At 38.5% G+C, this 13,952-nt stretch overlaps 1 protein-coding gene across 5 annotated transcripts in view; it reads left to right on the top strand.

The window, feature by feature from the left end:
• The window catches only part of LOC100690922 (rho GTPase-activating protein 26), an 85,191-nt gene that overhangs the window by 62,263 nt on the left and 8,976 nt on the right, over positions 1 to 13,952 (top strand). For all 5 annotated transcript variants that reach the window (XM_025910730.1, XM_025910731.1, XM_005452582.4 and 2 more), the window contains 4 exons: positions 2,423 to 2,528; positions 4,111 to 4,270; positions 5,690 to 5,828; positions 6,514 to 6,697. In XM_025910730.1, the coding sequence (XP_025766515.1) occupies positions 2,423 to 2,528; positions 4,111 to 4,270; positions 5,690 to 5,828; positions 6,514 to 6,697 (589 nt within the window). The remainder of the gene's footprint in view (positions 1 to 2,422; positions 2,529 to 4,110; positions 4,271 to 5,689; positions 5,829 to 6,513; positions 6,698 to 13,952) is intronic.

Raw genomic sequence — 13,952 nt, 5'->3', positions numbered from 1 at the left:
ATTTAACAAGTACTGTTTCTTCCTGTTTAACAAGTACAAATTGATATTAATCTTCTAAAACGCCAATTATGCATGATAGACGGAGTTGTTTGCCGCCTTTTCTACAAAAGTGTCAGATAGTCTTAAGGCTGAATAGGCAAGTTTCTGGAAAATAATAGGACGGGAAATACCCTGATCTGTAGGTTATAAACACATTATACTATGTTTGCAATATTTTTCTTCTATCCCTACATTTTCTATGATTTAACCCTTATTTTGGTACATTATACATGCCAGGATACATTAAACTTTAATTAAACATTAAAGTTGCGGGCCATAGAACATGGTCTAAAAAATCATACTTCAGTTGTGACATCAGCAAACCACTTCATCAGTCAGAGATGTACCAGATTTTTCTTAATTTATTTTTTAATCACTATATCTAGTGAGCTATATCTCTATATTTAATCACTTCCTCCTGTGTGAGTTCAGACATATTGGCCTGTTCACTCATTTTAAATGACTGACTCATCTGGCATCCTGGCTGAAAAGCATTATGTCCAGTGAACACCATAGCAGGATTAATGATTAGCCAGTCACCACCAGGATGGGCAAGACACACAGGCTGTTTATAAAGACATTCTGCAGACTAAACTGTTGCATTGCTGCTAGCAGTGTATACACACTAGTAACTAGAGCAGTTTGTCTTTGTGGATATTTAGGGCAGATGAAGAGGTAAAACAGAAGAAAAGCTAGTAGTAGCAATATTTCTAAATCCCCACTCTTGCTTCCAGTTTTAATGCTAAGCTTAAAGTCTTTTCAAAATGTCAGTTAAATGTTTGAAACAACACAATGACGATTGAAAACAAATGTTTGTGCCATTTGACATATTTATTAAGAACGGATTTGTTTTGGCTGTGCTACATAATCATCTTGATCCATCGATGTAAGTAACTGCTTCCCTGCGGTCTTAAAAGCACCCAAAACTCAACTTGCATCACATTAGCAGCTTCCTCAATAATGAGAAAACAGGTTATTGGTGAATCATGTGTAATTTCCTTGTTTATCGCTCTCCTGGGATGCGGTTGACGTTGGCTGGATTCCTACTCTTATTAAATTCAGAAAGCGTTTGATGGTGCCCTAAATCTACTCCGAATAAAATTAAAGGTCTTCAGTACTGTAAAACCGAATGTGTGTTCGTACTATGCTGTGCCTACACATGTCTGGGCTGAGGTTTAAAGAAAAACAAAGTTTTGTTCTTTTGTCCTTGTGTGCATGTGTGTAAAGCTGTGGGCACCATAAGGAATGCTGATTTTTATTTCTATTTTTTTAGTGTATGCATCTATTTGGAGATACATGAAGAGTCAAAGATGTGGTGATTGTAAACATGTTTGACTTCTTCTTTTTTTATATATATGTGTGTGTCTGCTGGAGCCCAGCCCAGTTATGTAAGAAAATAATAAAATTATGGTTGTCTGTGTATAAGATGCTCTGTCAGTTGTGGGAGCGTTGCCTGGCACTGACAGCTGGGGCCTGAAGGTTGATATAGTGTGAGTCTGCTGTCATCTCTTTATTGACTAGCCCCGCAGGCTTGAGTTATTATAGTTATTCATCAGCAACAGGCTGTTCTGCCCTGCTTGCCACGGAGCTTTTCCACTTTGTAACAGTATTAAACACACAGTGCCAATAAATACCCACATGTATCCTCTGCTCTGTCTCTGCATCTTGTGGAGATGAACGTTTTAATATGCGCTTCATAAATACTTTGGCAATGCTACACAGAAACCCTGATTCTAACGTCAAATTATTCCCTCTGAATATTTATCACCTACCTAACCTTGTTTATGACACTCAAGCCCATTACGTCAGTTGGTTTCCTAAATCAGCTGGGCTATTTTTTTTTTTTTTTTTTTCTTTCACAAAAATGGCACAAACGTGAGTTTATGGTGCGTTTTTTATAGAACTGCAGGTTGATACTCATGCTAGTGATTATATAGAATGCAGAGATGGCATATGTGGGTCTGATTGGACTTTGAGTACACTAACTAGTGCAACACTGTGACTCACATATGGGATTTTTAATTATTGTTGGAAAACAATGTGTTTACCAAAGAATATAAGCAGCTTCAGACTGTGTTAGGATGATAGTTGGTTGTAGCGACAGGAAAAAAGATGTGAAATATCTGCGTGACATCTAAGAACTCCACCGAGTCTGGGTGTTATTCAGACTTTTATTTTATTGAAATCCTGGTATACTTGTTTAATTTCCATAGAGAGTATTAGAATGACTGCTTTTTAGTGTCTACATAAATTTAAAAAGGAAAAATATAAAAGGGATCACGACTGCTTCGATGGTTTTGTATGTGCTTGTTTGTGTCAATAAATGTATAATAATCAGTGACACACTTGAATCTCTCAAGTCTTAATATGTGTCTCTATCCAGAGATGGACAATCCAGAGGCTAGAGTAACAGAGGTCCACGCGCTAGTGCACCGGCTCCCAGAGAAGAACAGACAGATGCTGGAGCTGCTGGTGAAGCACCTGGCCAAGTAAGTGGAAAAATTGCACACATGGGACAAAAGGTGTAACTGCATTATACACTGTTCAGTTCTAAAGCAGTTTAACACTGTGTAGTGTTATTAGCATTAGTGACTCCATTTAAATTGCTATAATGCTACTTTGCTTAATTGCCGTCCAAAAGAATTAGTGCTCAGTGTAATCTGTTGACCACATGCGCTAATGCTGTGTGTACTGAAAATAGAAACCCATCTGCTAACCACCAGGCGAAATCTATTTCTGGACTTGGGCCTTTAAAAAGAAAGACGAGCTAGTGGCAGGATGCAGGTATCTCTGTCACTAGCAAGAAGAGTTAATCAGACCTTAGTCTCAGTGTCTAGTTTACAGTTGGATTAAAAGTGGTTAAAAAGTTAAGAAACTGTACATATATTTTTTATGTAATGTAATTTTAAACTTTAGCTGTATTTCTGATGCCGACCCCGGCTTTCCCAGCAAAAAAGTCTTTAAGTTCACCCACCTAGTAAAACCCCTTGTCACAATTTAGACTTTTGCTTCAATGCTTTAGATGCTGCTGTACTGTACACAAGCAGTGGTGCTATGTATTGTACAGGTGAGAGAAATTGTGAATAAAACCCGTTGTCTTTCTGCAGGTCAGATTCTGCAAGTTGCTGTAACACATAAGCAGAGATGGCATCATACCGCTAGCTTAAGTCTACTTATTTCTCCAAAGCAGCCACCTTGCTTTGTGTTTTCAGTGTAAACCCGCATCTAAGCCCCCATGGCTTTATCAGGCTTTTCTTCAACAGCAACAGCATGATACAATCTGTGGTAATGAGGACATAAGCCACATTTAAACCACATGTAGGTGAGCGCATTTGCAGAGAGTTCTGAGGACATGCTACCTGGGTTTAGTGGATTACAGCTGCCAATAGCTATTATCATCACAGGCTTATAGGTAGAGGCTGGATCACACTGTAGCTCAGCTCTCTGTGACATTTTGTTCATGCATGATTTAAGATGCATTTTTCAGTGTACACAATGAGGTTTGTAATGGTTGAGATTCAATGAGAGCGGAAGTGTAAGCCAGATGTATTATTATGTCTCAATCAGGTTTAAACATATTCTCCCTCATTATGATTTTCCTGCTTTAATGCCATTTTTTTGGACTGCTCAGGCAATGCGCCGATCTATTTTGACTGAGCTCTTACATTTTACAAGAGTTTCTTATTTTTTTTTATTTTTTTGTAACCTGTGTGGTTTGGCAGCTTTTGAAATCAGGATTGCGATCTGAATGCAGTGAAAACACATTTGCTTTTCCAAGATAAGCTCTATAAATTCTCTATAGGCTCCTCTTGTTCATGTGTTTCTTTTATCTGTTTATTTATTCATATATGTTAGTGTTATTTCTGTTATTACAGACAGGAAAAAAAAAACATAAGAGTTGCTTCTCCTGAAAATGGGTAAAATAAGTGAGGGTGTATATTTGGGTAACAATTATGTGAGTGATGCGTCGTTTGAGACTTTATTAATGTAAGAAAAAAAACTGTTGGGAACTGTAGCTTCAAATCGCTTTGGATTTACTGTGTCGCCCTTTTCTTTGTGTAACCTTAATAGTGTGGCCAGTCACCATCAACAAAACCTCATGACCATTGCCAATCTGGGTGTAGTCTTTGGACCAACTCTGCTCCGCCCACAGGAAGAGACTGTTGCAGCCATCATGGACATTAAATTCCAGAACATTGTTGTGGAGATCCTCATAGAGCACCATGAGAGGGTAAGATGATGCATAACCTTAGTGATTAGCATAACTGCAGAGAGATTAAATGCACCCGTTTATACCCGTTACTCACACACACACACACACACACACACACACACACACACACACACACACACACACACACACACACACACGTCTGGTTTGCTATCCTCGTGGGGACATCCCATTGACATAATGCTTTCCCTAGCCCCTTACCCTAACCCTAACCATTAAAAATGAATGCCTAACCCTAACCCTTACCCTAAACCCAACCATAACCTAATTGTAACCCTGACAGTAAAACCGCATTTTGAGTGTGAAAATTGCTTTCAACCCCGAGGGGACCTGGATTTTGGTCCCCATGGTGCAGAAAGTCCCCACCAGGATAGTAAAAGTCAGATTTTGGTCCCCACCAGGATAGTACGAACCCGTACACACACACAGAGTCGTGTTTTCATATCTTAGTGGGGACATTCCATTAACTTTATATATTTTGCTTACACATCAAAGCTACTTTCCCCATAAGATAAGAAACGCGCATTGACAGGCCAAGCTGTTTGCATGTGTCACCATCAGTAACAGCTTGGCTGTTTGAGACTTTAGCATTGTGCGCAGAGGGAATTCAGTAAGTGAATGAAACAAACAATTAGATGAACACAGTTTTATAACACACCTTGTACATTCATAGATTTATAGACGGACAGGAGTGTGTGTTTATACAGACACATAGACAAACACACACAGCTCAAGTTGGCACTCCTCAGTCTTTTGACTTTTCCAGACCACTGCTGTATCTACTGGAATGTGTGAAAATATAGTAAGTAAAAGCAAAAATCTTTAACACGCTTGTCTCACCATAGTGAACAAGTATGTACAGTGTCACAGGCGATTAACACAGCCTGCAATAACAAACTAAAAAACATCATATTTGAAAACTAATAGACTTATGTAATCGGTTCGAGAAAGGCGGAGGGAAAAAAATTACTGCCTGTGTTTATTTTTATCACGTCGTGGGGATTTTACTTTCCTGACTGTACTTGAAGTGGAAGAAAATTTCAGTAATGCCACGATCACTGCCACAAATCTCAGGCTAGAGCCAGCAATGTCCCCTGTTGTTAAATCTCTACATATGTAATTACTCTCATTTAAAAGACGTTTCACACGCAGCTGCAAGCAGCTTTGTTGCCGTGTTCTGTAATTGCAATGGTTGAAGCTCTGCTGCAAAATAAAAAAATCCAGGAACTAATATTCAGTATAATGCTTCTGCTCACAAATGAATTAGTGCCTGTCCTCAACAATAGGCAAGGGCGGTGAATTATTGTTTGCTTTTTTATTACTGGAATCAAATTTAAATTTGCCAAAGCACCATTTGCATATTTATGTACTGTGCTGTTTCGTAGTTTGTATTTAATGCTGATTGTCTTGTTTGTGCAGATATTCAGGGACATGCCGAATTCTTCTTTGTCCAACACGCAGCTGAACACGCCCAGGAGGAGGAGCACAGACAGCAAAACTCCTTCCTGCAGCGAAAGGCCACTCACGCTTTTCCACACCCCGACACATTCCCATAAGGGTAAACTGAAGGACATGACCTCATGCAAATAATTTTTTTTTTTTTAGGATTTCTTTATTTAATTTTGTGGGTTTTTTTTAAAAGCATCTGTTTGTTTGCATTAAAACATAGACAACACAGGTATACCAAACAAACCGAACAACAAACAGAACAATTCCTAATCCTAATTCCTTCAGCCACCTATTAAAGGGAGGAAGTTTGTCAGACATGCAGGATTGCAGCAGAATTTTTCTTGCTAACAGCTTTTGATAAGTAAACCTCATAACGACCTTTCGTACTCTTGAATAAAGCACCCAAAATAATGCTGTAAGAGGGGGGGAAAGGGAGCTCCCTATTAAAAACCTTGGTGAAAAACTCAAAAAAGTGACCCCTAAAGGTCTTATTCAGTGTAACAGATTACAGAATGCAAGGTTTTTACCTCTCAGCTGTAAAAGGCTGTATTGTCGTCACACCACCAGGTGAGCGGAAGAGTGGGTGGCTTTGACACCCGAGTTTGTGAATATGATAACCCGAGAACGAGGCAATGTAGGATTTTCAAACTAATACCATAGGTGCATCTACTAAAAATCTCAGATGAGTTTGAATCTCAGTGAGAGTGGTTGCCAGTTTTTCTAAATAGTTCAAACCATTTTTATGAAATGAGAAAGCCCCAAGGAATACATCACTCACACATTTATTCTTACAGGTGAGAAAAGGAACAGTGTTGGCAACGCCACAGCCGCTGACCTGCAACACTCGGTGTCCTCGTCTGCCAACTGTAACAGCAGCAGCAGCAGTAGCAGCAGCAGCAGCCAAGGTCGAACCCCGAGACACAGCCTGACAAGCAATGATGGCGAGCAGGACAGCCGGCAGAACCGGCCCACATCATTGTGAGTAGGACAGCATTACGAAATAAGGTTAACCCAAGTAGCTTCTAACAGATGCACCAGCATAAATATGTGCACTTGATTTAAACATTAAAATGGCACAGTGGTGTGGTGGTTCGCACTGTCACCTCACAGCAAGAGTGTCCTTGGTTCGAATGTACTGGAGAGCTGGGACGTTTCTGTGTGGAGTGTCCGTCTTTCATAAGGGACTCAATCCCACAGTCCAAAAGCATGCTTGTTAGGCTAACTGGTGATTCTAAATCGGCAGCTGTGATGGACTTGTTTTGTTCACTGAAAGCATCTATCAGTTAGTGATTTACATAAAATTAACAAGAATTTTAAGAAGAAAATTAAGGTAGTAAAAATAACTTAGCAGTCTAATTGTTTTTTAAAGGGTATTCTGGACATATTAATATATGAGGTATAGTAGATAAAGTTCTGTGCACAAATATGAAAACATTTAACTTCAAATATACATACAAACTCAAAAATAGATACACTATGTAAACGGTTTTCAATCACACTGGTGAAACACTGTGCCACATATTTGCATATCAGCATACATCTCCATTTATGGTTGCTAGGAGCTTAGTGAAGTATACTTTTGACTGGCTGGTTAAATCCCAAAAGATTCTGGTGAAGTTCTGCAACTGTCTGCTTCTCCCGAATGAATAAAATTTAAAAATAGCTGCTGCAAAATCTAGCCAAGCAGGTTTTGATACAGTGTAAAAGCGTAAATAGTACTTGACATTTGTCCTGCTGTGCAAAAGCTGAGTTTTTTCTTTCTTTCATGATCTGTTGCAAAGCAGCATGACAAAAGTGGCAAACGTACATCCAGTCATAAACCCCTATCTTCACTGACGAGAGGGTGACATGCAGCAGATGACATGTCCCATGCGGAGTCGATGCACCTTAAATCCAGCACTATGACAACTTCTAAATGATTGTGACTTTGGGTTTTTTTTTAGTGCACTTTTAGTTTAAAACTGAATTTATGGCATTAAAACCTTGGTATGGTAATATGTATCTCAGATTTACCTCTCACAGTGTGTTCACTTGTCAGGCTGTCTTGTGTCTGATTGACAGTTTAAGAACTGAAACCAGCTGAGACAAAAATATTATCACAGGGCTGACTGAACCTGTCTCCTGCTGAAAATAACCATGTTTTTATGTAAATGCTAAACCTGGAACTCACAGAGACAAAGGTTGGCCACGCATATGGCCAAACACACAAATGTACCGGAACACAAACAATATCTTCTGTCTGTCATCCTGATATTATTTTATGGTGTTTGTTGTTAACATACACCTAGTTATAAAGACTGCAGGCACAGTCTGTCACCAATAATTGTTTCTCCTTCCGTCTTCCACCGATACTGCCACTCATTCTCCTTTGTCTCCCACAGCTTGGAATTCATTTTTTAATTTTCTCAACAGCATGCTATTGTTCCACATAGCCTTTGTTTATTAACTTTGTTATTTGTGTGAGTTCTGTGTCAATTTTGCATCTTCAATCTGAACTTTGATTAACGTTAGAAATGTACGGCGATCAGTAGTGTAAGGTTTCCTTCATCAAACAACAAAAATACTTTTGGCTGTTGAATACTTGAATATGGCTGTGGACTGTAACAGAACAGAAACATACCTCTTACCCCTGTTGATGATGTTGTTGCTGGGATCTGCTGGAGCCACTTTCCTAGCTTGGGAGTCACTGCACCTAGTGCTCCTATTACCACTGGGACCACTGTTACCTTCACCCTCCACATCTTCTCCGGTTCTTCTCTGAGCCCTTGGTATTTCTGCAGCTTCCTTCTTCCTGATGTTGCTGTCATTCGGAACCGCTACATCTATCACTACAGCCGTCTTCCTCTGTTTGTCTACCACCACTATGTCTGGTTGGATAGCCATCACCATTTTGTCCGTCTGTATCTGGAAGTACCACAGGTTCTTATCTCGGTCATTCTCCACCACCCTTGGGGGCGTCTCCCATTTTGATCTCGGGACTTCCAGGCCATACTCGCCACAGATGATTCTGTATACTATGCCGGCCACTTGTTTATGGAGTTCCATGTATGCCCTGCCAGCTAAAATCTTACACCCTGCTGTTATGTGCTGGATTGTCTCAGGGGCATCTTTACACAGCCTGCACCTGGGGTCTTGCCTGATGTGATAGACCCCAGCTCAGAGCTTGTTCCTGTGCTGCCATGATTACTGCCTCTGTGCTGTCTTTCAGTCCAGCTTTGTCCAGCCACTAGTAGGACTTCTGGATGTCAGCCACTTCCTCTGTCTGCTGGTGGTACAGATAGGGGTCTATCCTTCCATGATGGATCCTCCTTATCCTCTTCTTTCTTGGGTTTCTGCTGCCTGAGGTATTCACTGAGCATGCGGTCGGTTGGAGCCATCCTCCTGATGTATTTGAAGTATTTTGTTGTTTCTTTTAGTCTGCTTATATTTGGCTTAAATGCTGTCTTTACTGATCAGAATAGATCAATCATTAAAAAGTACAGAGCACCAGCACTTGCAAGATTATTTGGAAACACATGGCTGTATATAGACAGTATACTGTATATAGTGTGCACAACATAAAACAAAAGATGGGCGAAACAGTGTGCAGTGTAATTTTCTCTTCTCTGCCCGTATGCTGCAGTGATACAATTGAAATTTAATGGGCCCCATGCAACTGCTGCTCTGCTTGATGGAGAGCAAGCTGACAGATAAAAAAATGTTTATGGAAACACCTCACAAGAGGGTTTACATAATAACTAATAATACAAAATGTCACAACTTACATTTTTCATCTTGTAATAATTTGAGTGATTTGTGCACACAATTCATAGAAAACACATACTTTAGGTGTAATAATAAATGTATTTGGGATTTTTTTGTAAAACTGAGCCCAGGGTCCACATTAGGGTGTCTAGAGAAGTGTTATTCGTGATATGTGAAGAGAGGGGAGAAATAAGAATGCACAGCAGGAACAGGTGCTTTAAGAGATACTGAAGAATACAGAGAACAGCGGACAGAGAAAAGAACATTTTTGGAAAGTCTTTGCTTTATGAGTCACAAGCAAGAAGCATTTAATGACTGTAGTGAACAACCTGTGAGCTATGATAGAGCACCTAATGGAGTATGCAATTATATGTTCAAAGCCTGCTATCCTTATGTTTTTTCCTTTTATCCCCTTATAGTTGTGCTTGGGCAGAACCGTATGTTTTATGTAATTGTTTTTTATACTTTATGTCCCTTTCTGTTTGCACCGTATCTCTGCAAGCATGTTAAAGGGAAATTCGAATTTGCTTAATTTACTTTGCTTTATTTACTTCTGCTCTTTGGTGTATATGCCAAAGGTTACTGCAGGGTTCTTGGTTTGAGGTTTGGGTGTCATTTGCTGTCTCCCTGCTTTCCTGCCTACCCATTCTCTGAGAATAAGGCCTTTAAAATGCCCACAATCGAGAAAGAAAAGAAAAAAATGACCAGCATGGAATCAAAACTCTACCAGCTCAGTGTGAACAGACACACATTAGAGGATTTTTGATTTAGCTGTTGAGGGATTTTCAGCCACAGTGAATACACTACACCTTGGGGAAAAGAGTCTTTCCTAAGCTGGTGGACTGGAGTAGCCAGCGAAGTGTGAAACACAAACGAGCTGCCAAGGCAAAGATAGATATGTGTAACTGACTCCGATCCGAGCTCAGATCGTCCTTTCATATTCTCCCAGAGCCACATCGCAAATTGGCATGAAAACCAGCCTCAGCGCCCTCATCATATGTGCAGAGGTACAGAGCAACTGGTTGACATCGTCAGCTCTGTCTGTTCTCCTATTCCCTACTACTATTTGTCAGGTGCTTTTTACAAACCTGCAAACCTTTGACTATGACTAGAGGCAAACCCAAAAGAGATGTCAGTGTGCAATGCACTGGGGTCTGAGTTGGGTCAAATCTACGAGGTCGACGGTGGACTGGACCTGATGTGCTAAGGTGAAAATGTAAATGCCAAAAACCTCCTGCTCTGCTCTTGTCTCTTTGTGAAACTCAGTGAACTATTTTGTCTTTATCGTGCTGTTTTTTTTTTTTTTTTTAATGAAAAGAAAGCAAAGCAAAAAAAATAATTATTTACTGGAGATTGACTAGTATAGAGAGAGTGACTGAAAAACACACACGTGCCATTAATGAGAGGAAGAAGAAAAACATCCATTAAGGATTTGTAGACAGGCTGTCATCAAGATACTCCCTCCTAACAGCATAACACCCTTTTACACACATGCATTACCAGATTACATGTGTCTGCTTTGGCTGCTTTTATTGATAAACAGCTTGTTTATATAAATATTTTTTTTCCTTCCTGCTCTCAGATCTACAGATATTACACTGATTACTTCAGACCTCTAATAAGAGATAAATTCATGCCATCATCAGCAAAAATGGACATGTAGTATAAGTAAAAACCAGCCTTTAAACTCTTCACTTTTCTCTGCACTGCTTTAATCTTGCCCTCGCTCTCAGAGCGTACAGGTAATGCTGGGCTCTGTGACAAAAGAAGTAAGTAAAATTTATGATTCTCATTACTAAAATGTTCTCAGAGCTTTTTGCACCCTTGTGTTTTGAGTCCAGACTCAACATTTGCAGGCAATTCTGGGGTCAATCTGATTTATTTGTTAAACTATAAATTCTTATTTAAGGCTGTAAACAGTATTTGTTGCTCTCACATCTGCAGAGGCAAACACTGCATGGTGGTGTTGTGACTCAGCAGCATGAAGTCCACTTTAAAAACAAAAGAAAAAAAATCAGACAGCTGATTCAGTGAATACAGGTCATATTCGTTGCAGAATAAACACAAGATTCACCATGAAATATTCAGATTATTTATAATTGCATTGTTAACGATTTAAAATTAAGACAGACTCAAAATGTATCCTTGCATAGTTTTACTGACATAGAAGTTGGTCCCCTCTTGCCGTGTCTATCACAGTGATCTGTGATTAGTGACAGTTAAAGGGTGCTAGAATCCAATGAGGGTGTCCACACTGATTGATTTTTTTCAATGTTGATTGATCTCTGAGTGGAGAATAAAGTAGAAAAAGGTGGATCAGTTACTGTGACTCTACCGATCCTGATAAAGCCACGGTGATAATATCAAAGTGCCTTTTTGAGCTTATTTAAACCAAATGATCTCACTTCCTGTTTTGTTACTAGTTTATTTACCAGAGTTCAGATTTAACATCCAGTTAAAATAGTTTGACTTTCTAATAATTTATTTTCTGAAGTAAATTAACAAGTTAGAAGTTGGAAGATCAATCTTGCAACTTCTAACTCGTACTTCTCTCACTCTGGAGGCGCCAAATACTGATGGTGTAAGAAATGCTTCAAAAAGAGTATGGAGGGGGTGAAACTGTTTCTAGATGTTTCTAAGGTCAACAAAGATACATGTATCACTTATCTTCTTTGTTTTTGTGTGTTTGTCTTGTTCTGTGTGCACTGAGTTACTGATCTAAAAGCTATTTTACTGATGCTTTGTAGTGTCCCTAAAACATCCATCCATCCATCCATCCATCCATCCATCCATCCATCCATCCATCCATCCATCCATCCATCCATCCATCCATCCTTCCTTCCGTTTCCCTGGACAGGTTGCCAGTCTGTCACAGGGTCCCTGAAACAAAACATCACAAAACTAACTTTTAAATATAGCTACATCACCATAGCAACCATATGTTACATCATCAAAAAACGGGAAAGGCTGTTATAATATAAAATAGAGCTGGCTATGAATCTGTTGACGCTGTGCAGAGAGGGAGATAAGAGGAAAAAATAATAATCCTCTGACTCACCAATGTGATGTTAAATAAAATGAATGAAGGGATTGATCTGACACTGGAAGAAAAAGAGTACAGTCTGCTTTTGCTAGGCAGGTGCAGATTGTTGAAATAAAATAATAAAGAAGCCATATCTTTACAGCAGCCGATTTATTAGAGTTTCTCTTTTAGTGGATGGATATATAGAATTTTTCACCTCACTGTTCATTCAAACTACTTCTTCTTTTTGGTATGGTGAAAAACTTCATAGAATTTAAAATTACCTCTCAAAGTATTTCACAAATAGAAAATTCTACTCAGATTTCCTGTGCTTTCTGGCTACCTTTTGAATCCACAATAACATATGAAATGCTACTGTGTTGGCACTGTTGGCTATAATATGCCCTTTTAACTCCATTCTTCTAATAAATTGTGACTGATTATTGGGGCACATTGAATATTTTAAAGGCCAGTTAAATGTGTTCACTTGTTGGATTCCTGGTGATTGAAGCAATCAGAAGTAGCTCAAGAATCAGTTTTAAATCCTTTTAAACAATGGAGGTTAATTGCTTGTGCTATTTAGTATATGAATATGAATATCTGCACATAAGACTCACAGGAAAAATTCATTTTAGATATAGGTGTATATAAATGTAAGACTTTTTCAGTATTTAGTTCTTATGAGTAATACAACTAAGAAGAAGCAGAGGCTTCCAAAAAATAAATAAATAAATAAATAAATAAATAAATAAATAAATAAATAAATAAAAAAAAAAAAAAAAAAAAAAAAAAAAAAAAGGCTTCCAAAAGAAAGCCCAAAATAAACATCGGCATAGGGGATGATGCACAGCAGCATGGCTGTCTTTTCAGTGTTGTGAATGCACAGCAGTGAGTATTTTGGTTCTTAGTGACTCTGCTGGCTTAATTTACATGCCAGTTTTCTGTGATGCAATTACGTTTTAATCTCTGAAACAATCTGGTGTTGCCTTTTATGTAATTTTTGTGTGTTAAAAGTGTCAGTTCATCTGCATCCTGCATCATTGGATTAGAAAGACTGAATGAAAAATCTTTTGGGGAAGACCAGTGTTGGTCAAGTTACTTGAAAATAGTAATTAGTTACTAATTACTATTTATTTCTCTAAGAAAGTTATCCCATTACTTTTCTGATTACTTATTTTTAAAGGTAAATAGTTACTTTATTACTTAGTGACTTTTTAAAAACATAACATAACATAAACTTGTTATGTTATGTTCCTCTGTCTCTCTTGCTGCATTGAGCATGTGTATGACAAAAGAATTTCCCTTGGGATAAGTAAAAAAAAATAAAGTTCTTCTTATTCTTATTCTTATTATTCTTAAATACACAACCTGAATATGTTATAAATCAATAGACCTTTCAGCCCAATTCTATTTTTTTCTGCATTATCCATCATATAAAATTGAATCAAATGAGAAAGTCTCTTTTTA

This window comes from Oreochromis niloticus, linkage group LG10 (assembly GCF_001858045.2).
Source record: "Oreochromis niloticus isolate F11D_XX linkage group LG10, O_niloticus_UMD_NMBU, whole genome shotgun sequence".
Classification (NCBI taxonomy): domain Eukaryota; kingdom Metazoa; phylum Chordata; class Actinopteri; order Cichliformes; family Cichlidae; genus Oreochromis; species Oreochromis niloticus.
The sequence above is the reverse complement of the archived record's forward strand: the minus strand, read 5'-3'. Positions and strand labels throughout refer to the sequence as shown.